Source organism: Melanerpes formicivorus, unplaced genomic scaffold, assembly GCF_026170545.1.
Source record: "Melanerpes formicivorus ecotype bairdi unplaced genomic scaffold, bMelFor1.0.p_v2 SCAF_108, whole genome shotgun sequence".
Taxonomy (NCBI): Eukaryota; Metazoa; Chordata; class Aves; order Piciformes; family Picidae; genus Melanerpes; species Melanerpes formicivorus.
In genome coordinates this window covers 1,714,485-1,740,801 of record NW_027142460.1, presented here as the reverse complement: position 1 = coordinate 1,740,801, position 26,317 = coordinate 1,714,485, and the positions used below count along the sequence as shown (strand labels likewise).

Below are 26,317 nucleotides of genomic sequence, written 5' to 3'. Positions count from 1 at the left end.
CAGGCCTTTGCCAACAGTCCCTCTGCAGCCTTCTTGGAGCCCCCTTCAGGTCCTGGCAGGCTGCAGGTAAATGTGTATGACTCCAAGAAAGCAACTGTGGCTACAGGAGGTAAAGAGAGGAGCCTGGGTGAGCCTCTTGGGAATCCAGCTTGGATTATTGCTTGCCATACAAGGCCAGGCTGAGGGAGCTGGGGGTGTTCAGCTGGAGAAGAGAAGGCCCCAGGCAGAACTAAGAGCAGCCTGCCAGGACCTGAAGGGGCTACAAGAAATCCAGGAAGGGACAAGGGCCTGCAGCGCTGGAGTGTGGGAGCCCAGGGTTGGTAGGTAAGGAGCTGCTCTGCCCGCCTTAGGCTGCGTGTGGGATGTGAGGATGGTGGGAGCGGAATGCTGGGGCGCAGGGATGGGGGCAGCCAGCTGCTAGTGAGTGTGTGAGCAGCAGCTCTGCAGGCTGTGGGAAGGGCAGCAAAGCATCCAAGCACCTCCCAGCAAACAGGCACTCACCCCATGGGTCAGGGCCACCACTCCACAATGTTCCCTCAGGGTCTGCGCTGCCAGCGGCAGCCCAGCACAGGACAGCCACGACAGGCTGGAACAGAACCCACAGCCAGGCAAGAGGCAATGGCTTGGAGCTTGAGGAGGGCAGATTGAGACTGGAGATGAGGAAGAAATTCTTGACAGTGAGGTGGGGAGACTCTGCCACAGGTTGCCCAGGGAGGCTGTGGCTGCCTCCTCCCTGGAGGTGTTGAAGGCCAGGCTGGACGAGGCCTTGAGCAGCCTGGGCTGGTGGGAGGGGTCCCTGGCCATGGCAGGGGGCTGGAACTGGATGACCTTCAAGGTGCCTTCCAACCTAAACCATTCCATGAACTTATGAAGCCATGCAATCCCCCCCAGCACAGCCATGCCCACAGTTCAGCCCTGGGTCCCCACCCAGGGATGGACACATGCTGCAGGCAGGGCTGACAGGACCCACAGCCTGCCTTCAGGGACCTGAGAAACACCCCCACGCCCAGTGGTTCACACTAGAGCTTCCCAGCATGGGTGTTGGCAGGACAAGGGGCAATGGATATAAACTCCAGCACAGGAGGTTCCAGCTCAACCTGAGGAGGAACTTCTTCCCTGTGAGGGTCCCAGAGGCCTGGAGCAGGCTGCCCAGAGAAGTTGTGGAGTCTCCTTCCCTGGAGCCTTCCCAGCCCTGTCTGGATGTGTTCCTGTGTGACCTGTGCTGGATTCCATGCTCCTGCTCTGGCAGGGGGCTTGGACTCGATGATCTTTGGAGGTCCTTTCCAATCCCTAACATCCTGTGAGCTGTGGTTCTCAGGCTGGCTTTGGTGCTCAAGACTGAGCTGAGACAGTCTGGGGTTTTTGGTTGAGGGGTGGGGCTGTTGTGGTTTTGTTGTCTGGTTGTGTTTGCCTTTAGGAAGCAGAAACACACAGAGTGATGTTTCACCATGCTTCAGAAGGAAGCATTGCACTAGCTTGTGAGAGGCTTCAGAGCCTCTGTGCTCAGCCTTGAAGTCTGACAGATAAGACAACCTTAGTGGTGTTCCTGAGAAAACCCAGGCAGATTTGGCCTAGATATCAGCATCTGGGACAGAGCCTTCGTTTGCTCTGCTGCTGCATCCTCATAAGCTTCAGCTTGGACAGCTGCACTCAGAGTGAGGATATTCCAGGCCACGAAGAGAGGGGTCAAGCAGGCTGCTTTCTGCAGTTTGAGCACTGGCAGTGGGCTAGCATTGGGCACCAGAGCTCCCAGCAGGACTGCCTCTCCTGCTTCATCTACCATCAGCTGACAGCGGGCAGTGAGAAGAGCGAGCTGAGGTGCGGAGAGGCCAGGAGGCAGTCTGAGAACCAGAGCCCCTCTGGCGCGGCTCTGTGTGCAGACTGTGCAGAGAAGAGCCCCCTGGCATCAGTCCACTGATGCTCCTCCTGCTGCTCTGAGCTGCAGCTTGGTCACAGAAGGGTGGTGGAGAGTGGCTGTGGCTCCAGGTTTAGCTCTCACAGCTGTGTCCCTGCTGAGCCCCAAACGCTGAATTCAAACACGAGCCGAGCGTGGATTCGCAGCAAGTCGTCCCTGAGGCACAGGTGCCCCTGAGCCCGCTGGCCACGGCAGATCAGCCCACGCAGACCTGACAGAGCAAAGGCCTCCTGTCCATCCCAGGCACTGCAGCAGTTACACTTCTCTTTCAGCAGTGTGGCTGACCAGAGAGTCACTTTGATCTGCTGTCCTCTCCAGAAGAGTTCTGTGGCCATCCACGCCGGCATGGATGTCTCTTGTCCAAGTGCCGGCTGTGCCCAGGGGGCTGTCTGCCCTGGGGGTGTCTGTGCTCCCCAGGAGGCTGCCTGCCCTGGAGGTGTCTGTGCTGCCCAGCAGGCTGCCTGCCCTGGGGGTGTCTGTGCTGCCCAGGCTGCCCATCCGAGAGCGGTAAGGAGGCAGGTCTGGCTGGTGAGAGGCGTCGGGCTCGGAGCAGTAGGGGGGTGGAGGAAGGTCGAACCAAGGCGGTCGGCTGCAAGATACACAACAGAGTAAGAGGTTACTGAGAACAGAAAGTATCAGTCATGAAAATCCCAACGGTACTCCTTGGCTCTGCCACCAAGACACCCAACAGCTCCCTGACAGGCCTGCCTACGCTACCCAAGTCGCTCCAAAGCACCCACACCAGCGCTGGCACCGAGGCGCCTGGGCAGGAAGCGCCACTCTGCTCCTGTGACCTGCTCTGCTCCTCTGCTCACCTTGCTGCGTCCACCTCTGGGGCCCCCAGAGCAAGAAAGACGTGGACCTGCTTGAGTGGGGCCAGAGGAAGGCCAGGAAGGTGATCAAGGGGCTGGAGAACCTTCCCTGTGAAGACAGGCTGAGGAAACTGAGTGTGTTCAGTCTGGAAAAGAGAAGGCTCCAGGCAGACCCAAGAGCAACCTTCCAGCCCTTGAAGGCAAGATGGGGAGGGACTCTACCAGGGAGTGCAGTGACAGGGTGAGGGTAATGGAGTTAAAAAGGAAGAGGATGGGTTTAGATCAGTTAGGGGGGAAGTTTAGATCATCAGGAGGAAAGTCTTTGCTCTGAGGGTGGATGAAGTTGTGGATGCTCCCTCCCTGGCTCTGTTGGAGGCCAGGTCAGATGGGGCTCTGAGCAGTCTGAGACATTCTTTCCAGTGAGTGGGGTGAGACACTGAAACAGGCTGCCCAGGGAGGCCATGGATGCCCCCTCCCTGGAACAGTTCAAGAGTGGGAGGTGGATGATCTTCAAGGCCCCCTCCAAACGAAACCATTCCATGATTCTACAGCTATATTACATCCTGCTTAACACCCTGCACTCTGAATTGAATGGACATGCACTTCCAGGAAGGCCTCCATCTACCCTTAAGGATAGCTGCAAGAGGCCAGACACCTCCCTGTACAACATCTACACAGCTTGGAAAAGGATACAAGGGAAGCAGTGGATTTACCCCTGCAGGCAATGATGTGAACACAAGCAAGCTCTGAGGAAACCTCCACCCAGTGACAGAGATGAATGGCTTGGGACCTAGCACTGAACAACCACCTGAGCTCCTCACAGGACAGGGCAGGACTGCTTCCACGCTACCACATGCAGAACAGCTGCTCAGTGGGCACAGGCAAGGTGAGTTCAAGGGTCAGGAAGAGTGGGGTTTGGTTCTGACAGTAAAGAAGTAAAGGATTTAGCAGACTGAAAGCAGGTCCTGGCAGCAATCAGCTCTGCAGCAGCTCTGGTTTGTGTTAGCCCAGGCAAGAATCATACACTCACAGAATGGTTTGGGTTGGAAGGGACCTCCAGAGCTCATCCAGTCCAACCCCCTGCACTCAGCAGGGACATCCTCCACTACAGCAGGTTGCTCACAGCCTTCTCCAGCCTCACCTTGGATATCTCCAGGCATGGGGCCTCAACCACCTCCCTGGGCAACCTCCTGCAGTGTCCCAGCAGCCTCCTGGGGCAGAACTTGTTGCTCACATCCAATCTCAATCTGCTCTGCTCTCATTCCAAACCATTGCCCCTGCTCCTGTCCCTGCAGGCCTTTGCCAACAGTCCCTCTGCAGCCTCCTTGGAGCCCCCTTCAGGTCCTGGCAGGCTGCTCTTAGGGCTGCCTGGAGCCTTCTCATCTCCAGGCTGAACACCCCCAGCTCCCTCAGCCTGGCCTCCTGGCAGAGCTGCTCCAGCCCCCTGAGCATCTTGGTGGCCTCCTCTGGAGCCTCTCCATCAGGTCCCTGTCCTTGCTGTGCTGAGGGCTCCAGAGCTGGATGCAGATGACCACTTGGAGAGCTGCCCCTTTAGCTGTCCTACCCAATAAGAAGTTCTCTTCCTGATGAAAGCCACAGCAGCACAGCCAAGCAGTGTAAAGGATCAGGCTCCCATGCTCTGATCCTAACCTTCCTACTGAGCAAACCCAACTGGGCACAATCTGGATCCTCACAGGTGCCAGTGTCTCCTGTCCACCTTCAGAGGTTTCAGCCTGGCAGCTTTGCTTGGAAAGAGTTACAGAGGTTAAATGAAGGTTAGGGAGCTACAATTAACAGCAGTGCTACAAACACATGGCAAGGCAGAGCAGGGTCACCCACAGAGCTTCAAAGCACTCCCAGCTAATGAGACCCAGAGCCTCCTGGGTGGGAGCTCTGGTTCCTGGGGAAGGGCAGGCAGGGCAGGACAGGGCAGAGGCACCACACCACTCCTTTATGCAGAGAGAAGGCCTCTCCTCACCTTGATGCACTGAGCACAGAATCACAGAATGGAAGGGGTTGGAAAGGACCTCTGGAGTTCATCCACTCCAAGCTCCCTGCTAGAGGCAATCACACAGGAACACATCCAGAGGCAGACACTCCACAGCCTCTCTGGGCAGCCTGCTCTGGGCTCTGCCACCCTCACAGTGAAGAATGTTTTCCTTATGTTTACATGGAGCTTGCTGGGTTCCAGTGTGTGTCACTGCCCTTTGCCCTTTCACTGGGCAACACTGAGAGGAGCCCAGCCCCATCCTCCTGACACTCATGCTTTAGCTATTGATCAGCATGAACAGGATCCCCTCTAGGACTGCTCTTTTTCAGGCTCAGCAGCCCCAGGGCTCCTCACAGAGCTGCTCCAGTCCCTTCAGCAACATTGCAGCCTCCACTGGACTCTCTCCAGTAGCTCCCTCTCTCTTGAACTGGGGAGCCCAGAGCTGGACCCAGTACTCAAGATGTGGCTGCACCAGGGCTGAGTGGAGGGGCAGGAGAGCCTCCCTCCACCTGCTGGCCACCCTCTTCTTAATGCCCCCCAGCACACCACTGGCCTTCTTGGCTGGCTCATGGGGAACTTGTCCCCCAGCACTCCCAGGCCCATCTCCACAGAGCAGCAGGACACCCCTCACCTGTACTGGTGCAGGGATTGTTCCTCCCCAGGACTCTGCTCTTGCCCTCGTTGAACTGAAGGAGGTTTCTTCTGCCCAGCCTTTCAGCCTGAGCAGGTCTGGCTGAGCAGCATGGCCTGAGGGGGTGGCAGCTACTGCTCCCAGTTCCTATCCCTGGGGAAAACCACCAGCCATGGGCCTCCACATATGCCCAGGGTAATTATTATGGGCTTATTTTAATAGTATGACCTACAGCCTAGGTGTTTTCCAGACAAAACTCCAGCCTTGATGTTTGGGTTGCAGCCTGGCAGGGGACAGCACTGCTGGGCAAGTGGCACATTCGTTTGCTGTCCTCAAAATCCTCCTCCTAAGGGCACATGCTGAGACAGCAGGACTCAAGTTTGTCTTAAATGCCTTTAAGGCCAGTAACAGGAAGGAGACCTGAGGACCACAGACTCAGAGCCTGCCAGAGGACCTCAAGGATCATCTGGTCCAAGCATGGATTTTTCATAGCACTCCAGTTTGAAGGGGGAACTTCAGCCTAGTCCCTGACTGCAGCCTGAAGGTAAAATCAATGACTGTTGGATGCAAAAGGAGAATAATGATAAGGCCTACAGAATTCACTGGAGTGCTGATGGGGATATGGAGCAGAGGCACAAACAGTTCTTGCTCTCTTTTCTTCTTCTGTTGCTTCTGCTTGCAAGCCCTTTCCCTCCCTCTCTCCTGTGGCTTTGATGGGGATCTCTGCTTTGACTACTCTGGGAGAAGCTCACCAGGAGCTCTCAGTGTGCACTTGCAGCCCAGAAAGCCAACCAGATCCTGGGCTGCAGCAGGAGAAGTGTGGCCAGCAGGGCAAGGGAGGTGATTCTCCCCCTCTGCTCAGCTCTGGGGAGACCCCACCTGGAGTCCTGCCTCCAGTTCTGGAGCCCCTATGACAAGAGGAATGTGGAGGTGCTGGAAGGGGTCCAGAGAAGGGCCAGGAGGATGAGCAGAGGGCTGGAGCACCTCTCCTGTGAGGACAGACTGAAGGAGTTGGGGCTGTTCAGTCTGCAGAAGAGAAGGCTCCCAGGTGACCTCCTTGTGGCCTTCCAGGATCTGAAGGGGGCTCCAGGAAGGCTGGGGAGGGACTGCTCAGGATCTCAGGGAGTGATAGGACTAGGGGGAATGGAATGAAGCTGGAGGTGGGGAGATTGAGGCTGGAGGGGAGGAGGAAGTTCTTGCCCATGAGAGTGGTGAAGCCCTGGAATGGGTTGTGCAGGGAGGTGGTTGGGGCCCTGTCCCTGGAGGTGTTTAAGGCCAGGCTGGCTGAGGCTGTGGCCAGGCTGATCTAGTGTGGGGTGTCCCTGCCCATGGCAGGGGGGTTGGAACTGGATGATCCTTGTGGTCCCTTCCAACCCTGACTGATACTATGGTACTTTGAAAAGAGGGAGGCAGTGGGGGAGGAGGTGAACAGGTCCCCTGGATCCATCCAGGAGGGGTCTGAGGAGCTTCTGTGCTGCTTTTAAATTGCACATGTATGGTATATTTTGTACACACTCATTGCATTTCATATCTCTGGAGTTTAGTTTGCTTGCAAGTAGAGCTTAACTTGCTTCCATCCCAACCTGAGCTGCTCTGGCCACTTATTTTGGGGGGTAATTTTCTCCAAATTAATGTTGCAGGGGGAATTTCCTCAACCCACCACACACAGGCAGGAGGAGCTCAGGCGTGGAAGTGCTGGGGGGCAGCAAGTTCTGCATGGGACAGCAATGTGCCCTGGGGGCCAGGAAGGCCAAGGGGATCCTGGGCTGCATTCAGAGGAGTGTGGCCAGCAGAGCCAGGGAGGTTCTGCTCCCCCTCTGCTGTGCCCTGGGGAGACCTCACCTGGAATATTGCATCCAGCTCTGGGCTCCCCAGTTCAGGAGGGACAGGGATCTGCTGGAGAGAGTCCAAGGGAGGGCTATGAGGATGCGGAAGGGACTGCAGCACTGCCTGGGGAGGAGAGGCTGAGAGCCCTGGGGCTGTTCAGTCTGCAGAGGAGAAGGCTGAGAGGGATCTGATCAATGTCTATCAATAGCTGAGGGCTGGGGGTCAGGAGGGAGGGGACAGGGACAGGCTCTGCTCAGCTGCACCCTGGGATAGGACAAGGGGCAGTGGATATAAACTGCAGCACAGGAGGTTCCAGCTCAGCATGAGGAGGAACTTCTTCCCTGTGAGGGTCCCAGAGGCCTGGAGCAGGCTGCCCAGAGAGGTTGTGGAGTCTCCTTCCCTGGAGCCTTCCCAGCCCTGTCTGGATGTGTTCCTGTGTGACCTGTGCTGGATTCCATGCTCCTGCTCTGGCAGGGGCTTGGACTGGAAGATCTCCAGAGGTCCCTTCCAGCCCCTAACACCCTGTGGTGTGATCCTGCGGCCCCAGGCAGACGACGGAGCCTCCCCAGCAGGGGGTGGGAGCCCAGGCGCAGCGAGCTCCGAGCAGCAGCGTGCCCCCGGGGCGGGCAGGGCCCCGCGGCTGCTGACCCATCCCTACCTTTGGTCGAGGACGGCCTCGGAGTAGGAGGGCGGGGAGTCGAGGTCGGCGGGCCGGGGGTAGGGCTGGCCGGGCACGTACTGCACGCCGCCGGAGCCCACGTTGTAGGCGACGCTGCAGCGGTGGGGGTGGTCGAGGACCACCAGGCGGGGAGAGCAGCACGGGGTGCTGCAGCCGGTGCACCGGCAGCGCCACCAGGTTGTTGCGCTTGCGCTGGTGGTGCAGCACCAGCGCCAGGAAGGCCACCACCAGCACGAAGATGACGGAGCTGCCGATGATGGCGTAGGTGATGCTGGGGTAGTAGAGCAGCTGCGTCTCCGAGCTGACGTAGTCCTGGCCGCTGCCTGCCTCTGCAAGACAAGGGGGGAAAGCCGGGGCTGAGGCCCTGAGCCCCTGCAGAGCGCTCCTCGGGGCGGTGCACACGCAGCCGCTGGCAGGCACAGACCGCCTGGCTGCCGCCCCCCGGGGCAGGGCTCCTCCAGTCCAACCTCCCTGCCACAGCACCACCACCACCTGGGGGGGGGTTCTCCGCCCCTCCACTCTGCCCTGCTGAGACCACACCTGCAATACTGTGTCCAGTTCTGGGCTCCCCAGCTCAAGAGAGACAGCGACCTACTGGAGAGAGTCCGAGGGAGGCTATGAGGATGATGAAGGGACTTGAAGATCTCTGCTCTGAAGACAGACTTCCAACCTTACTGATTCTATAATGAAGGGACTTGAACATCTGGGCTGTGAAGAGAGACTGAGAGCCCTGGGGCTGTTGAGTCTGGAGAAGAGAAGGCTGAGAGGGATCTGATCAATGTCTATCAACAGCTGAGGGCTGGGGGGCAGGATGAAGGGGCCAGGCTCTGTTTGGCGGTGCCCAGTGACAGGACAAGGCACAGCAGGGTACAAGCTGGAACCCAGGAGGTCCTACCAAGCACACACACAGACACTTCTGTATGCTGAGGGTGCTGGAGCAGGCTGCATAGGGAGGCTGTGGAGTCTCCTGCTCTGAAGCCTTTCCAACCCCACCTGGATGTGTTCCTGTGTGACCCTAGGTGACCCTGCTCCGGCAGGGGGTTGGACTGGATGATCTTTAGAGGTCCCTTCCAACCCCTCTGTGACCATTTTCCCTTGACTCTGGTACCATCTTCCCCATCTCATCCCTTCACACTGAAATACCTACATTTGACATGGAGATGTATAAAGGATCAGCCAGCTGAGGTTGTATTGAACAAGAGAGGAAGAGAAAAACACCAGCTGGGCTGAGGTCAGGAAAGATCACCCAAGCTGAGCTTCAGTTTGAGGTGGAAATGGTGGAGGGAATGGTTGAAAACAACCACAGAGTGGCAAGGAGCAGGGATAGGATAGGATAGGATAGGATAGGATAGGATAGGATAGGATAGGATAGGATAGGATAGGATAGGATAGGATAGGATAGGATAGGATAGGATAGGATAGGGTAGGATAGACCAGGTTGGAAAAGACCTTTGAGATCATCAAGTCCAACCTCTCACCCATCACCATCTGATCAACTAAACCATGGCACCAAGTGCCTCAGCCAGGCTCTTCCTAAACACCTCCAGGGATGGGGACTCCACCACCTCCCTGGGCAGCACATCCCAATGGCCAATCTCTCTTCCTGGGAAGAATTTCTTCCTCACCTCCAGCCTGAACCTCCCCTGGCACAGCTTGAGACTGTGTCCTCTTGTGCTGGTGCTGGGAGCCTGGGAAAGAGACCAACCCCCACCTGGCTATTTGCTCAGAATAAATTTCTGCCCAGACTGGGGGCCTGGAGAAGCAAAAAAGGGAACAGATTAATGACTTTGGAAAGCATCTGAACAGATCTTGAACTGCAATGCAGATCTTGGGAGAAAAGACAACACCAGGCAGCAACAGGAAAGGAGGAAAGAGACTTGGAGAAGCAAACCAGCTTCAAACACACTGGTGAGGCTCAGGGCTGGTGTCAGCATCACAGGGCCACCTGCCCCCAGCTCCACTCCAGCTCCCTGCTCAGAGGGTCATGCAGCCCTTGAGGGCTGTGTTCTCTCTCTGGGGAAAATTGCTGTCTCTCTGCAGGCTGTAACTCCTCAAAGCCTCAACAAGAACAAGGCTCTTCTGATACAAGACATCCATCCACCTCAAGAAAAAGGAGAGGATGGGGAAAAAAACCCAAACAGAACCTGACCTCCAAAATCCACACAAGTACAAAGCCTTCATCTCCTGCTGCAGAACACTGGGGCAGCAGATCTTAGATACAACTTTCCTTTCTCTCACCCATGGAAAAAAAACTGCTTTCTAGTCACTGAGAACTGGAACTGAGCCACTGACAAATGCTTCCAGCAGCAGAATAACCAAACCTGTATCACCTGCTCAGAACCACAGAGGAGATTTCCAGCAGCCCTTCTTTGCCATCGAGGTGCTTCAGGTGGTTCTCTCAATGTGTGATTTGGGTAGTTCACTTCCATGAAGAATTTCTTCATCACCTCCAGCCTAAACCTCCCCTGGCACAGCTTGAGACTGTGTCCTCTTGTTCTGGTGCTGGCTGCCTGGGAGAAGAGACCAACCCCCACCTGGCTACAACCTCCCTGCAGGGAGTTGGAGAGAGCAAGAAGGTCTCCCCTGAGCCTCCTCTTCTCCAGGCTAAGCAACCCCAGCTCCCTCAGCCTCTCCTCACAGGGCTGTGCTCCAGACCCCTCCCCAGCCTTGTTGCCCTTCTCTGGACACCTTCCAGCAGCTCAACCTCCTTCCTAAACTGAGTGGCCCAGAACTGGACACAGGACTCAAGGTGTGGCCTAAGCAGTGCTGAGCACAGGGCACAAGGACTTCCCTGCTCCTGCTGGCCACACTGTTCCTGATGCAGGCCAGGATGCCCTTGGCCTTCTTGGCCACCTGGGCACACTGCTGGCTCGTGTTCAGGCAGCTGTCAATCAGCACCCCCAGGTCCCTCTCTGTTTGGCAGCTCTCAGCCACTCTGACCCCAGCCTGTAGCTCTGCCTGGGGTTGCTGAGGCTAAAGTGCAGCCCCTGGCACTGGGACTTGTTGAATGCCATCCTGTTGGCCTCTGCCCATCTGTCCAGTGGGTCAAGGTCCCTCTGCAGAGCCCTTCTGCCCTCTCACTGACCAACATCTGCTCCCAGCTTGCTGTCATCTGCAAACTTGCTGATGACTGACTCAATGCCCTTATCCAGATCATCAATGGCCTCCTCTTTATCTTCTGCAGGGCAGGGTAGTTGCTGCATGCACTTCACACATCCTGGATTAAAATACTTGGAAAACAAAAACCAACAAAGCCCCAAACCCACCAAGGAGAGCAGCAAACTGAGCAAATTAGTAGAGAACTAAGGAGGAGTTGGCAGGAGCCTTGGCAGCTGAACTTCTAAAATGAGCCTGGCAGCAATGTGAAAACCTGCAGAGCCCAGACCTGCCATCAAGTATGGAAACAAAAGGGCCAGGCTGGATGGTGGCCAGGGAGGAAATTAAAGTGTTAGCCAGCTGCAAGCCAGGACCACTCCAACACTGATCTAAGCACGTGAGAGCTGGCACTGCAACCCCACCAGTTCCCCAGCAGAACACAAACCATGCCAAAAGCAGAGGCAGGCCACCAAGAGGATTCACTTTATAGGATCATCGAGTCAATGTGGTTGGAAAAGGCCTCTCAGAGAATCAGGTCCAACCTCTCCCCCAGCACCATCCAATCAACTCAACCATGGCACCCAGTGCCTCAGCCAGGCTATATTAAACTCTTGCAGGGATGGTGACTCCACCACCTCCCTGGGCAGCACATCCCAATGGCCAATCTCTCTTGCTGGGAATTTTTTCTTCACCTCCAGCTGAAACTTCCCCTGGCACAGCCTGAGACTGTGTCCTCTTGTTTTGGTGCTGCTTTACAGGTTGGACTTGATGATCTTTGAAGTCTCTTCCAACCTTGGTGATACTGTGATACTGCTTGCCTTGGAGAAGAGACCAAGCCCCACCTGGCTACAACCTCCCTTCAGGTGGTTGGAGAGGGCAATGAGGTCTCCCCTGAGCCTCCTCTTCTCCAGGCTAAGCAACCCCAGCTCCCTCAGCCTCTCCTCACAGGGCTGTGCTCCAGACCCCTCCCCAGCTTTGTTGCCCTTCTCTGGACACCTTCCAGCAGCTCAACATCTTTCCTAACCCGAGGGGCCCAGAACAAAAGTCTGCTTCTCTACAGAGAGAGAGGCTGTGCCTTCTGTTTGTCTCCTCTTTGTCCCCTTTGAAGGTGGAAGGCAGTTGCTGTACACTGCTCAGAACGTTTTAGGACCACTCAGCAAGAGTCTGATGCGCTCCAAGCTCCAGGCATGAAAATCTCACACAGCAGCACCACTGAAAGGCTCTTTGGTGGACCAAGCTTGGACAATAAAGCAAGAAGAGAAGCATTGTGTTGTCTTCCTCCTGCCTCTGGTGCTCCTGCCAAGACCAATGAGAATTAGCAGCATCCTAGACCAGCCTAGCAGCATGGGATTATGGGGTCTGAGTTGGAAGGGACCTCCAGAGGGCATCCAGTCCAGCCCCCTGCACTCAGCAGGGACATCCTCCACTACAGCAGGCTGCTCACAGCCTTCTCCAGCCTCACCTTGAATAGCTCCAGCCATGGGGCCTCAACCACCTCCCTGGGCAACCTCTTGCAGTGTCCCAGCAGCCTCCTGGTGCAGAACTTGTTGCTCACATCCAACCTCAATCTGCTCTGCTCTCATTTCTCACGTTGCTTAGCCTGGAGAAGAGGAGGCTCAGGGGAGACCTTCTTGCTCTCTCCAACTCCCTGAAGGAAGGTTGTAGCCAGGTGGGGGTTGGTCTCTTCTCCCAGGCACCCAGCACCAGAACAAGAGGACAGAGTCTCAAGCTGTGCCAGGGGAGGTTTAGGCTGGATGTTAGGCAGAAGTTCTTCCCAGCAAGAGAGATTGGCCATGGGGATGTGCTGCCCAGGGAGGTGGTGGAGTCCCCATCCCTGGAGGTGTTTAGGAAGAGCCTGGCTGAGGCACTTGGTGCCATGGGTTAGTTGATTAGATGGTGTTGGGTGATAGGTTGGACTGGATGATCTGAAAGGTCTGTTCCAACCTGGCTGATTCTGTGATTCTACCTCTGCAAGCCTTAGAAGGCAGCCAGGCATTCCTGAAGAAGAGGCTCACGTCCTCCTGGAACTTGCAGAGGAAACTTGGAGAGCCTCCTGCTGTGGATGGACTCAGCACAACCTTTCAGGCAGTCACTCAAGGTCCTGCAGGCCCTGGGACTCTCTCCAGCACCACCCTTCCTCCTTTTGAAACATGCATTAGACAAATTTTGGTCCTGCTTCAGCAAGTTTTTATACAAATAAATTAAGCCCAAAAAAATCTTTTATTGGAGAAGGCAGAAAATTGCAGCACTTGAGGCCAGGCTGCTGCTGAGCAGTGCCAAAGAGCCTGAGGGATGGGAGAGTGCCAGGCTGGGCTCCCTCTGAGCACACAGAGTTCACACAATGGGCTGGTCTGGAAGGAACCTTAAAGCTCAGCCAGCTCCAACCCCCCTGCCATGGGCAGGGACACCTCTCACCAGCCCAGGCTGCTCAAGGCCTCATCCAGCCTGGCCTTCAACACCTCCAGGGAGGAGGCAGCCACAGCCTCCCTGGGCAACCTGTGGCAGAGTCTCCCCAGCCTCACTGTCAAGAATTTCTTCCCCATCTCCACTCTCAGTCTCCCCTCTCCCAGCTCAAAGCCATTGTTCCTCATCCTGTCACTCCCAGCCCTTGTCACAAGTCCCTCCCAGCTCTACTGGTGCCCTTCAGGTACTGGAAGGCTGCTCTGAGGTCTACCTGGAGCCTTCTCCAGACTGAACAGCCCCAACTCTCTCAGCCTGTCCCCACAGGGGAGGCTCTGCAGCCCTCTGATCATCTTGGTGGCCTCCTCTCAAGCCTCTCCATCAGTTCCATGTCCTGGGGCCCCCAGAACTGGCTGCAGTGCTGCAGGTGGGGGCTGAGCAGAGCAGAGCAGAGGGGCAGAATCCCCTCCCTGTGCTGCTGCTCTCCCTGCTCTGGATGCAGCTCAGCACTCAGCTGGCTCTGGGCTGCCAGGGACCACTGCTGGCTCCTGGGGAGTTTGTCACCACCTGACATCCCCAAGGCCTTCTCCTGCAGGCTGCTCTCAGCCACTCCTCGCCCAGCCTGGATGTGTGCTTGGGATTGCCCCAACCCAGCTGCAGGACCTTGCCCTTGGCTGTGTTGAACTTCATGAGGTTGGCTTGGGCTCACCTCTGCAGCCTGTCCAGGTCACACTGGATGGATCCTTCCCTGCAGTGTCAACCACACCACACAGCTTGGTGTCATCTCCAGAGCTGCTGAGGATGCCTCAGTCCCACTGTCCCTGTCCCTGACAAAGATGTTAAACAGCACTGGTCCCAGTGCAGACCCCTGAGGGACACCACTGCTCGCTGGCCTATGAAGATGCAGCCTTGCTTTTTGTTTCCACAGAGACTGAGAGGTTCTCCTCCCCCTCTGCTCTGCCCTGCTGAGGCTGCATCTGGAGTACTGTGTCCAGTTCTGGGCCCCTCAGTCTAGGAAGGGCCTCAGGGAGCTGCTTGAGAGAGTCCAGCACAGAACTACAAAGATGCTGAAGGCAGTGGAAGATCTTCCTCAGGAGGAGAGCCTGAGGGAGCTGAGGGCTCTGCAGCTTGCAGAGGAGGAGCCTGAGGGTGACCTCCTTGCTGTTGCTGAAGCTGTGCAGGCTGAGTGCCCAGAGGCTGGAGCCAGGCTCTGCTGGGGGCTGCCCAATGCCAGCACAAGGGGCAGTGGTGGAAGCTGAGGCAGAGGAAGTGCCATGGGAACAGGAGGAAGAATTCTTCCCCTGTGAGGGTGGCAGAGCCCTGGAGCAGGCTGCCCAGGGGGGTTGTGGAGTCTCCCTCCCTGGAGATATTCCAACCCCACCTGGATGTGTTCCTGTGTGACCTGCTGGGGCTGGGGGTTGGGCTGGATGAGCTCTGGAGGTGCCTTCCAGCCCCTCACATTCTCTGCCTGTGATTTCTTGTGCCTTTGACCCTGGCTGCCTGGCTGCAGGAGCCTTGCTGGGAGGTGCAGCTCTCAACAGGAAAGGCAGGGGCTGTAAGGCAGGAAAGAGAAATGCACTTTACAGTTTGCCTTTCAGAGGCAAGAAGCATCAGTATCGATCACCCTGTCAGGATCAGCGCTGCAGGCAAGGCCCAGTGAAGAGACCTCTGCAAGCAGCCCCCCAGCTCCCATTCTGAGTGGGAAGGCTGGAAGCAAATAACGATTAGCACAGCTAAGCACAGTTTAAAGGGCTCTGAATTAGCTCCTGTGTCACAGGAAAAGGAGCCTTTATTGACAGAAGCTTGGCCTGATGCATGGCAGTGGGGGAGGAGGTTAATGAAAACCTGGCTTATCACAAGCCAAGGGTATTAAGCACATTGTGGCATGGTCCTCCAAAGCCCTCAGGAAGGCAGGTTTGAAGGCTGGCATCCCATTTTGGCCAGCTTCTGGGAAGAGAGACAGGATTGGAATACAACAGAAGAGAAGAGGAAGAGGAGAAAAAGAGGAGAGGAAGAGGGAGAGGAGAGGGAGAGGGAGAGGGAGAGGGAGAGGGAGAGGGAGAGGGAGAGGGAGAGGGAGAGGAAGAGGGAGAGGGAGAGGGAGAGGGAGAGGGAGAGGGAGAGGGAGAGGGAGAGGGAGAGGAGAGGAGAGGAGAGGAGAGAATAAACCAGGTTGGAAGATCCCTTCAAGATCATTGTGTCCAACCTATCACCCAACACCACCTAATCAACTAACCCATGGCACCAAGCACCCCATCCAGGCTCTTCCTGAACACCTCCAGGGATGGTGACTCCACCACCTCCCCAGGCAGCCCATTCCAATGGGCAATCACTCTCTCTGTGTAGAACTTCCACCTAACCTCCAGCCTGAACCTCCCCTGGCACAGCTTGAGACTGTGTCCTCTTGTTCTGGTGCTGGGTGCCTGGGAGAAGAGACCAACCCCCACACGGCTACAACCTCCCTTCAGGGAGTTGGAGAGAGCAATGAGGTCTCCCCTGAGCCTCCTCTTCTCCAGGCTAAGCAACCCCAGCTCCCTCAGCCTCTCCTCACAGGGCTGTGCTCAAGGCCTCTCCCCAGCCTTGTTGCCCTTCTCTGGACACCTTCAAGTCTCTCAATGTCCTTCTGAAACTGAGGAGCCCAGAACTGGACACAGGACTCAAGGTGTGGCCTAACCAGTGCTGAGCACAGGGCACAATGACCTCCCTGCTCCTGCTGGCCACACTGTTCCTGGTGCAGGCCAGGATGCCATTGGCCCTCCTGGCCACCTGGGCACACTGCTGGCTCATGTTCAGGCAGCTGTCAATCAGCACCCCCAGGTCCCTCTCTGTTTGGCAGCTCTCAGCCACTCTGACCCCAGCCTGTAGCTCTGCCTGGGGTTGCTGTGGCCTATGTGCAGCCCCTGGCACTTGGACTTGTTGAATGCCATCCTGTTGGCCTCTGCCCATCTGTCCAGCCTGGCAAGGTCCCTCTGCAGAGCCTCTCTACCCTCCAGCAGATCAACTCCTGCCCCCAGCTTGCTGTCAGCTGCACATTTACTGATGATGGACTCAATGCCCTCCTCCAGATCATCAATGAAGATGTTAAAGAGCACAGGGCCCAGCACTGCTCCCTGGGGCACACCACTGGTGCCTGGCTGCCAGCTGGCTGTGGCACCATTCACCACCACTCTCTGGGCTCAGCCTCCAGCCAGTTCCTAACCCAGCTCAGAGTGCTGCTGTCCCAGCCAGGGGCTGACAGCTTGGCCAGCAGTTTGCTGTGGGGGATGGTGTCCAAGGCCTTGCTGAGGTCCAGGCAGACCACATCCACAGCCTGCCCCACATCCACCAGGCAGTCACCTGGGCATGGAAGGAGATCAGGTTGGTCAGGCAGGACCTGCCCCTCCTAAATTCATGCTGGCTGGGCCTGATCCCTTGGCCATCCTGTAAGTGCTGTGTGATTGCACTCAGGATGACTGCTCCATAGCCTTGCCTGGCACTGAGGGCAGGCTGACAGGCCTATATTAGTCTGCTGAGAGTACAGCAGGTAGAAAGGGGGATGGAAAAAAAAAGATGATGAATGGGGAAAGAAGGTTTAAATATGCAGAGAGGGGGAAAAAAGCAGGATTTATTTAGTCCTCAGTAAGGTAATGAAGAGGAGACAGGAGGGAAGAGTTTCTGATAGCCATGGGTTATACACATGAAGCTCAGGGGGTTACTTTAAGCTTACTGGGCAAACCAGAACTACAGGGCACAAGGGGTGCAGGACAAATCCAATGATCCACTTCATAGACAAAAAGGAAAAGAGGTGAAATGATGTCCTGTGATTATGTCCAAAGCAGTGTGGCCAGAGATGGAGAGGGGATTCTGCCCTCTGCTCTGCTGTGTGAGACCTCACCTGCAGGGCTGTGTCCAGCTCTGGAGCCCTCAGCACAGCAAGGACATGGACCTGATGGAGAGGCTCCAGAGGAGGCCACCAAGATGCTCAGGGGGCTGGAGCAGCTCTGCCAGGAGGCCAGGCTGAGGGAGCTGGGGGTGTTCAGGCTGGAGAAGAGAAGGCTCCAGGCAGCCCTAAGAGCAGCCTGCCAGGACCTGAAGGGGGCTCCAAGAAGGCTGCAGAGGGACTGTTGGCAAAGGCCTGCAGGGACAGGAGCAGGGGCAATGGTTTGGAATGAGAGCAGAGCAGATTGAGATTGGATGTGAGCAACAAGTTCTGCACCAGGAGGCTGCTGGGACACTGCAAGAGGTTGCCCAGGGAGGTGGTTGAGGCTCTGTGCCTGGAGATATCCAAGGTGAGGCTGGAGAAGGCTGTGAGCAACCTGCTGTAGTGGAGGATGTCCCTGCTGAGTGCAGGGGGTTGGACTGGATGGCTTCTGGACGTCCCTGCCGACCCAACCCATTCCATAACTCCATGACTGTATTTCAACAAAAGCTGGGTGACCACCCAGCATCTGTCCTGGGGAATACCCACAGCATGTGGGCAAAGCTTCTAGGCAGAAGCAGCTTTTGTAAGAGCTGAGCCAAGGTGCCCTGCACAGAAAGGAGAGCAGCTGCAGCAATTCTTGAAACCACTGCTAAAAGAAAAAAGCTGCAGGCTTTACCTCCCTGCAGAGAGGGAGCAGCAAAGCTGGGGAGGGGTCTGGAGCACAGCCCTGTGAGGAGAGGCTGAGGGAGCTGGGGTTGCTTAGCCTGGAGAAGAGGAGGCTCAGGGGAGACCTCATTGCTCTCTACAACTCCCTGAAGGAAGTTGTAGCCAGGTGGGGGTTGGGCTCTTCTCCCAGGCAGCCAGCACCAGAACAAGAGGACACAATCTCAAGCTGTGCCGGGGGAGGTTTAGGCTGGAGGTGAGGAGAAAGTTCTTCCCATCAAGAGAGACTGGCCATTGGGATGTGCTGCCCAGGGAGGTGGTGGAGTCCCCATCCCTGGAGGTGTTCAAGAGGAGCCTGGCTGAGGCACTTGGTGCCATGGTTGAGTTGATCAGATGGTGTTGGGTGAGAGGTTGGACTGGATGATCTCACAGGTTTTTCCCAACCTGGTTAATTCTATTCTGTTCTAAATCCACTCTAAAAGCCCCATTTACTCTGCTCCTTTACTGCCTGGATGCACAGAGCTAACTATGCAATCTCTCTTACAGTACTCTTTCTTCAAGTAGTAACAACCACATCACAGGAACACTGCAGCAGCTCAAGCAGACAGCTCTTAACCTGAAGACAAGGTTTCAGTTAACCCAATGAGCCACCTCCAGCTGCAGGGCTAAAACCAACCAGCCAGGATCACAGAACCACCGAATGGTTTGGCTTGGAAGGGAGCTCCAAAGGGCATCCAGTCCAACCCCCTGCACTCAGCAGGGACATCCTCCACTACAGCAGGTTGCTCACAGCCTTCTCCAGCCTCACCTGCAACAGCTCCAGGCATGGGGCCTCAACCACCTCCCTGGGCAACCTCTTGCAGTGTCCCAGCAGCCTCCTGGTGCAGAACTTGTTGCTCACATCCAATCTCAATCTGCTCTGCTCTCATTCCAAGCCATTGCCCCTGCTCCTGTCCCTGCAGGCCTTTGCCAACAGTCCTTCTGCAGCCTTCTTGGAGCCCCCTTCAGGTCCTGGCAGGCTGCTCTTAGGGCTTAACAATCCCAGGCTAACCATCAAGTCCAAATGTCATCCCAACACCATCATGGCCACCAAACCATGTCCTCAAGTGCCATGTCTACATCCCCTCCAGGGATCACTGAATTAACCAGGTTGGAAAAGACCTCCTAGAGATCATTTTGTCCAAGGTCTCACCCAGCACCATCTGATCAACCAAACCATGGCACCAAGTGCCTCACCCAGTCTCTTTTAAACACCTCCAGGGATGGGGACTCCACCACCTCCCTGGGCAGCACATCCCAGTGGCCAATCTCTCTTGCTGGGAAGAACTTTCTCCTCACCTCCAGCCTAAACCTCCCCTGGCACAGCTTGAGACTGTGTCCTCTTGTTCTGGTGCTGGCTGCCTGGGAGAAGAGCCCAACCCCCACCTGGCTACAACCTCCCTTCAAGGGGCTGTAGATGGTGACCTAACCCCTTCTGTTGCAGTGCTTGGTCAGGTAGGAGTGACAGAGAAGGAGCTGGCTGATCTCTCTGCACTGCAGACACTCTTGCTTCAGCGCTGCTGAGCATCAGGATGGTTCCTCCAGCTCCTGCCCACCTTTGTGGCCCTCATCGTTCTCTCTGTCCCTTTCAATACCAAACCGATAAACGCTGCCATTGGCTTTGATTGGGCTTTAGGCAGCACTCTGCAGAGGTGGAAAGCTGAAACACAAAGGTGCTGCCCTCAGACTCATGAAGAGACAAATGACCTGAGAGACCTCTCCCAAAGAAACAGAGATCCTAAACTGTCCCTCCCAGCCTCCCGGGTGTCCCTAGCCTGCAGCAGGAGCTGCACAGCAGTTCTGCAGGGACTCACCAAGCCAGCAGAGCCTCCACAAGCACTCCAGCTCAAAGTGTAATTAAGTACAATTGTTTGCCATGCTTCCCTTCCCCAGGCAGCCTCATGCATATTCATCACCCTAATTACAGCAGGAAAAAAACCTCCACAGCTAATTATGCCCCACTCCTCACCCTCCAGAAACCTGCATGCTTCCTTTTTTCCTCTTCCTTTTTTTCCCTAACACAATTAGGAGTGAAATTAATTGCCAGTTAGTTCATTTGGCACTTGGCCCTTTCAACACTTAATTGAAAACTGGAAGTTTTCAACCCTAGTCACACAACCAGAGAGTGGGTTTGGCTTGGAAGGGACCTCCAAAGGGCATCCAGCCCAACCCCCTGCACTCAGCAGGGACATCCTCCACTACAGCAGGTTGCTCACAGCCTTCTCCAGCCTCACCTTGGAGAGCTCCAGGCACGGGGCCTCAACCACCTCCCTGGGCAACTCCTTGCAGTGTCCCAGCAGCCTCCTGGTGCAGAACTTGTTGCTCACATCCAATCTCAAGCTGCTCTGCTCTCATTCCAAATCATTGCCCCTGGTCCTGTCCCTGCAGGCCTTTGCCAACAGTCCCTCTGCAGCCTTCTTGTAGATAGGATAGGATAGGATAGGATAGGATAGGATAGGATAGGAAAGGATAGGATAGGATAGGATAGGATAGGATAGGATAGGATAGGATAGGATAGGATAGGATAGGATAGGATAGGATAGGATTAACCAGGTTGGAAAAGACCTTTGAGATCACCAAGTCCAACCTATCACCCAGCTCCATCTAATCAATTAAACCATGGCACCAAGTGCCTCATCCAGGCTCTTCCTGAACACCTCCAGGGATGGGGACTCCACCACCTCCCTGGGCAGCACATCCCAATGGCCAATCTCTCCTGCTGGGAAGAACTTTTTCCTCAGCTCCAGCCTGAACCTCCCCTGGCACAGCTTGAGACTGTGTCCTCTTGTTCTGGTGCTGGGTGCCTGGGAGAAGAGACCAACCCCCACCTGGCTACAACCTCCCTGCAGGGAGTTGGAGAGAGCAAGAAGGTCTCCCCTGAGCCTCCTCTTCTCCAGGCTAAGCAACCCCAGCTCCCTCAGCCTCTCCTCACAGGGCTGTGCTCCAGACCCCTCCCCAGCCTTGCTGCCCTTCTCTGGACACCTTCCAGCAGCTCAATATCTTTCCTAACCTGAGGAGCCCAGAACCAGACACAGTACCCCTTCCTGGTCCTGGCAGGCTGCTCTGAGCTCTGCCTGGAGCCTTCTCTGAAGGCTTGAGCAATGGAAAGCTGTAGGACAAGGTACAAGGTTAAGCTGCCTTGCAGCTCCTCTCCAGTGAGGGACCGAAAGGGACTTCCAGCAGGCGAAGAGGGGATGCACTTCATGACCATCAGAGCTGCTACTGCAAGGAGGATGGAAAGTTCAGAGCCAGGAGGAATTCTTCACCTCAGCACTCCTGAGTGCAGAGCCAACAGTCAGTTCCCAGGGTGGATGTGAAGTAATTAAAAAGGCAATTAAAAAGCAGAAGTGTTGGAAGCCAAGAGCCTGGGAAAGCCAAAGCAGCACTTTGAGTGCTGTGGTGAGAGCTGCCTCCCCCTGCACAGCAAACCAGCCCAGCAGGCTGGCAGCTGCTGAGCCTGGCAGCCACCTCTCTGCTCCTGACCAGGGGGGTTCTGAGCAGGCCCCCCTGGGGCAGGCAGGGAGCAGGGACTGCTGATTTCCCCAGCAAGGGGGACAGGAGTCCCTGTTCCTCACCACGTGCAGCTGAGCAGTGAGGCAGACCAGGAGTGCAGCTGCCTGCTTCCACGGGCTGCCTGCAGCTAAACCCTGCTGGGCACACAGGGCTCCAGAGCTCTTGGTCAGCAGGGCTAAAAGCCTCTTAGCCCAAGGCCTTCTCCTCTTCATTTTGCTCCTGCTGGGCATAGCACTGCAGAGGTACAGGAACAGAGAGTGCTTCCTGGGGCATCCTCCACCTCCTGCTGGACCCTGCACCTTTCCTCTGCTGCAATTCCAGGCTTTCATTCCACACTTGGGAATTACCTGCAAGGGAGACTCCAGGTGCCTAGCTCATAGAATCAGAGGATGGCTTGGGTTGGAAGGGACCTCCAAAGGCCACCCAGTGCAACCCCCTGCACTCAGCAGGAACATCATCCACTAGAGCAGGCTGCTCACAGCCTTCTCCAGCCTCACCTTGGATAGCTCCAGGCATGGAGCCTCAGCCACCTCCCTGGGCAGCCTCACCTGCAGTGCTGTGTGCAGCTCTGAGCCCTCAGCACAGCAAGGACATGGACCTGATGGAGAGGCTCCAGAGGAGGACACCAAGATGCTCAGGGGGCTGGAGCAGCTCTGCCAGGAGGCCAGGCTGAGGGAGCTGGGGGTGTTCAGCCTGGAGAAGAGAAGGCTCCAGGCAGCCCTAAGAGCAGCCTGCCAGGACCTGAAGGGGGCTCCAAGAAGGCTGCAGAGGGACTGTTGGCAAAGGCCTGCAGGGACAGGAGCAGGGGCAATGGTTTGAAATGAGAGCAGAGCAGATTGAGATTGGATGTGAGCAACAAGTTCTGCCCCAGGAGGCTGCTGGGACACTGAAGATAGTTGCCCAGGGAGGTGGTTGAGGCTCCATGCCTGGAGCTATTCAAGGTGAGGCTGGAGAAGGCCGTGAGCAACCTGCTGTAGTGGAGGATGTCCCTGCTGAGTGCAGGGGGTTGGACTGGATGCCCTTTGGAGCTCCCTTCCAACCCAAACCCTTCTATGATTCCATCTTCATTCTTTCCTGCACTGATTCTGCACCAAGAACCTCAAAAGCCTTTGTGTCAGGGGCAGAGAGTGGCTCTGAGCAACACCCAGGCATTGACATTGTTTGCTTACTGTCACCTGTCTCACAGTATCACCAAGGTTGGAAGAGACCTCAAAGATCATCGAGTCCAACCTGTCACCACAGACCTCATGACCAGACCATGGCACCAAGTGCCACATCCAATCCCCTCTTGAACACCTCCAGGGATGGGGACTCCACCACCTCCCTGGGCAGCACATCCCAATGACCAATGACTCTCTCAGTGAAAAACTTTCTCCTGACCTCCAGCCTAAACTTCCCTGGCACAGCTTGAGACTGTGTCCTCTTGTTCTGGTGCTGGGTGCCTGGGAGAAGAGACCAACCCCCACCTGGCTACAACCTCCCTGCAGGTAGTTGTAGGGGGCAATGAGGTCTCCCCTGAGCCTCCTCTTCTCCAGGCTAAGCAACCCCAGCTCCCTCAGCCTCTCCTCACAGGGCTGTGCTCAAGGCCTCTCCCCAGCCTTGTTGCCCTTCTCTGGACACCTTCAAGTCTCTCAATGTCCTTCTGAAACTGAGGAGCCCAGAACTGGACACAGGACTCAAGGTGTGGCCTAACCAGTGCAGTGTACAGGGGCACAATGACCTCCCTGCTCCTGCTGGCCACACTGTTCCTGATGCAGGCCAGGATGCCCTTGGCCTTCTTGGCCACCTGGGCACACTGCTGGCTCATGTTCAGGCAGCTGTCAATCAGCACCCCCAGGTCCCTCTCTGTTTGGCAGCTCTCAGCCACTCTGACCCCAGCCTGTAGCTCTGCCTGGGGTTGCTGTGGCCTATGTGCAGCCCCTGGCACTTGGACTTGTTGAATGCCATCCTGTTGGCCTCTGCCCATCTGTCCAGCCTGGCAAGGTCCCTCTGCAGAGCTCTCCTACCCTCTAACAGATCAACTCCTGCCCCCAGCTTGCTGTCATCTGCACATTTACTGATGATGGCCTCAATGCCCTCCTCCAGATCATCAATGAAGCTGTTAAAGAGCACAGGGCCCAGCACTGCTCCCTGGGGCACAGCACTGGTGCCTGGCTGCCAGCTGGCTGTGGCACCATTCACCACCACTCTCTGGGCTCAGCCTCCAGCCAGTTTCTAACCCAGGGCAGTTACTGGGGAGCAGAGACTCACCTGGCTCCAGCCTCCTCTCAGGGAGCTGTAGAGAGCAAGGAGGTCTCCCCTCAGCCTCCTCCAGGCTCAACACCCCCAGCTGCTCCTCCCCAGCCCTGCTCCCCAGCCTCTTCCCCAGCTTGGCTGCCCTTCCCTGGACCTGCTCCAGCCCCTCCCTGTCTGCCATGCACCGGCAGATAAAAAGAGCACATCTGAGAGGCCTCTATGAAGTGTTCCTGCTGGATTGCTCTGGTTAAACCATTAACCTGCTTTGCCAATTAAAAAGTTGAGAGAAATTACCTTTCTCCCCCTTCTTTTCCACCCAGCACAGCCCACCTCCTGCTGTGGGCCACCCAGCTCGGGGTGTGCAGGTTCAGCTGCTGTGCCCCGGGGGCTACCCCTCTGCCTCCTCACTCATGCTGAAATTTAATGTAATACTAAGCTGAAGGAGGCTGTTGGTTTTATGAAAGCTAATGATAAGTGCTTGCTTACAGCCAACTGCAAGCCCGGTGGGAGGCACTCTAATTACCAGGGTTTGTTCAAAGGACAGCAAATGCAATCCCCTCCTCCCCTGCCAGCCAGCTGCACCGCAGCCCCCAGTGCAAACAGCACACAACACAGCAAGCCCGGGGGGAACCCAGGCAGAGTGGGGACTGCACAAAGAGCAGGGAGAAGACAGCTCAGCTGCACTCACACGAGGCAGGCAAAGCTGAGGTTTGCAAGGTGAATGAATATGCATCCTGCAGCCAGAGCAGGGAGAGCAGCAGCACAAGGGAGGGGATTCTGCCTCTCTGCTCTGCTCAGACCCCACCTGCAGCACTGCCTCCAGTTCCAAGACCCCCAGCATAAGAGGGACATGGAACTGCTGAAGAGGGTCCAGAGGAAGCCACCAAGATGATCAGAGGGCTGGAGAACATCCCCTGTGGGGACAGGATGAGAGAGTTGGGGCTGTGCAGCCTGGAGAAGAGAAGGCTCCAGGGAGCCTTCCAGAACCTGGAGGGGCTCCAGGAGAGCTGGGGAGGGACGTTTGACAAGGGTGGGAGTGCCAGGATGAGGGACAGTGGCTTTGAGCTGGGAGAGGAGAGATTCTTTGCATTGAGGCTGGGGAGACTCTGGCACAGGCTGCCCAGGGAGGCTGTGGCTGCCTCCTCCCTGGAGGTGTTGAAGGCCAGGCTGGATGAGGCCTCGAGCAGCCTGGGCTGGTGGGAGGTGTCCCTGCCCGTGGCAGGGGGGTTGGAACTGGGTGATCTTTAAGGTCCAACATAAAACCATTCTAAGAAACTGTATCTCAACTCTACCAACGTTAGGCAGGAAACTCTGAGCTCTGCAACCCCTCCATAACAACACAGATTTCCACAACCCCCTGGCTCAGGTTTATCTTCTCCATGCAGAGCTCAGCGGACAGTTGAGAAGCCCTCTCCCCCTCCCCGAGAGAGCTCTTCGGTTCCACTCTCCAGCAGGAGAGCTTGCACAGCAGCAAACACGGCAGAGAACAAAGGAAAGCATTTGCACAGCAGAATTGGCCATGGGAATTTCTCCCCAGCCCCCGGAGCCATCCCGCCCCCCAATCAGACGCCTCCAATTAGCCACTAATCTGATGTTGATTTTAATCTCATTCACACCGTCTCAATTGCTCCAGCAGCAGATGATTTACTCTCCACTGGGAAGGGAATATGTTATGCGCTGAGATCAAGTCCTTCGCCTTCTGACAACCCCACCGCTGATCCCCCCAGGGCAGCCAGCCTGGGAGAAGGCAGCTCAGCAGCCTTTCCAAAGCAATTCCAGCTGCTCAGGCATTCCTTTCTGCTTCTCCTCGGGGTTTGGGGCTTGTTTGCTTTAGCTTTCTGTCAGCAACAAAGCAATCTCAGGCCTGCTGACACGCTCTGACAACGAACCCTCTCACACCGAGCGGCACTCGGTGGCAGCCTGATGCTGCAGTGGGACAGAATGGTAGGGGGTTGGGAGGCACCTCCAGGGATCACCCAGTCCAAGCCCCCTGCCAGAGCAGAGCACCCAGGGCAGCTCACACAGGAACACAGCCAGGGGGGGTTGGAAAGGCTTCAGAGCAGGAGACTCCACAGCCTCCCTATGCAGCCTGCTCCAGCACCCTCAGCATACAGAAGTGTCTGTGTGTGTGCTTGGTAGGACCTCCTGGGTTCCAGCTTGTACCCTGCTGTGCCTTGTCCTGTCACTGGGCACCACCAAACAGAGCCTGGCCCCTTCATCCTGCCCCCCAGCCCTCAGCTGTTGATAGACATTGATCAGATCCCTCTCAGCCTTCTCTTCTCCAGACTAAACAGCCCCAGGGCTCTCAGTCTCTCTTCACAGCCCAGATGTTCAAGTCCCTTCATTATAGAATCAATAAGGTTGGAAGAGACCTCAGAGCTCATCAAGTCCAACCTATCACCCAACACCTCAGGATGACTAAACCATGGCTCCAAGTGCCACATCCAATCCCCTCTTGAACATCTCCAGGGATGGGGACTCCACCACCTCCCCTGGGCAGCACATCCCAATGGCCAATCTCTCTTGCTGGGAAGAATTTCTTCCTCTCCTCCAGCCTGAACCTCCCCTGGCACAGCTTGAGACTGTGTCCTCTTGTTCTGGTGCTGGGTGCCCAGG

The 26,317-nt window shown here is 56.3% G+C and overlaps 1 protein-coding gene across 1 annotated transcript in view; it reads right to left on the bottom strand.

Moving 5' to 3' along the window:
- Positions 1-2,085: 2,085 nt before the first annotated feature.
- The window catches only part of LDLRAD3 (low density lipoprotein receptor class A domain containing 3), a 117,218-nt gene continuing 92,986 nt past the window's right edge, over positions 2,086-26,317 (bottom strand). The window contains 3 exon segments of the mRNA XM_068166824.1: positions 2,086-2,504; positions 7,834-7,982; positions 7,984-8,183. Of these exon segments, the coding sequence (XP_068022925.1) occupies positions 2,171-2,504; positions 7,834-7,982; positions 7,984-8,183 (683 nt within the window). The 3' untranslated portion in view covers positions 2,086-2,170.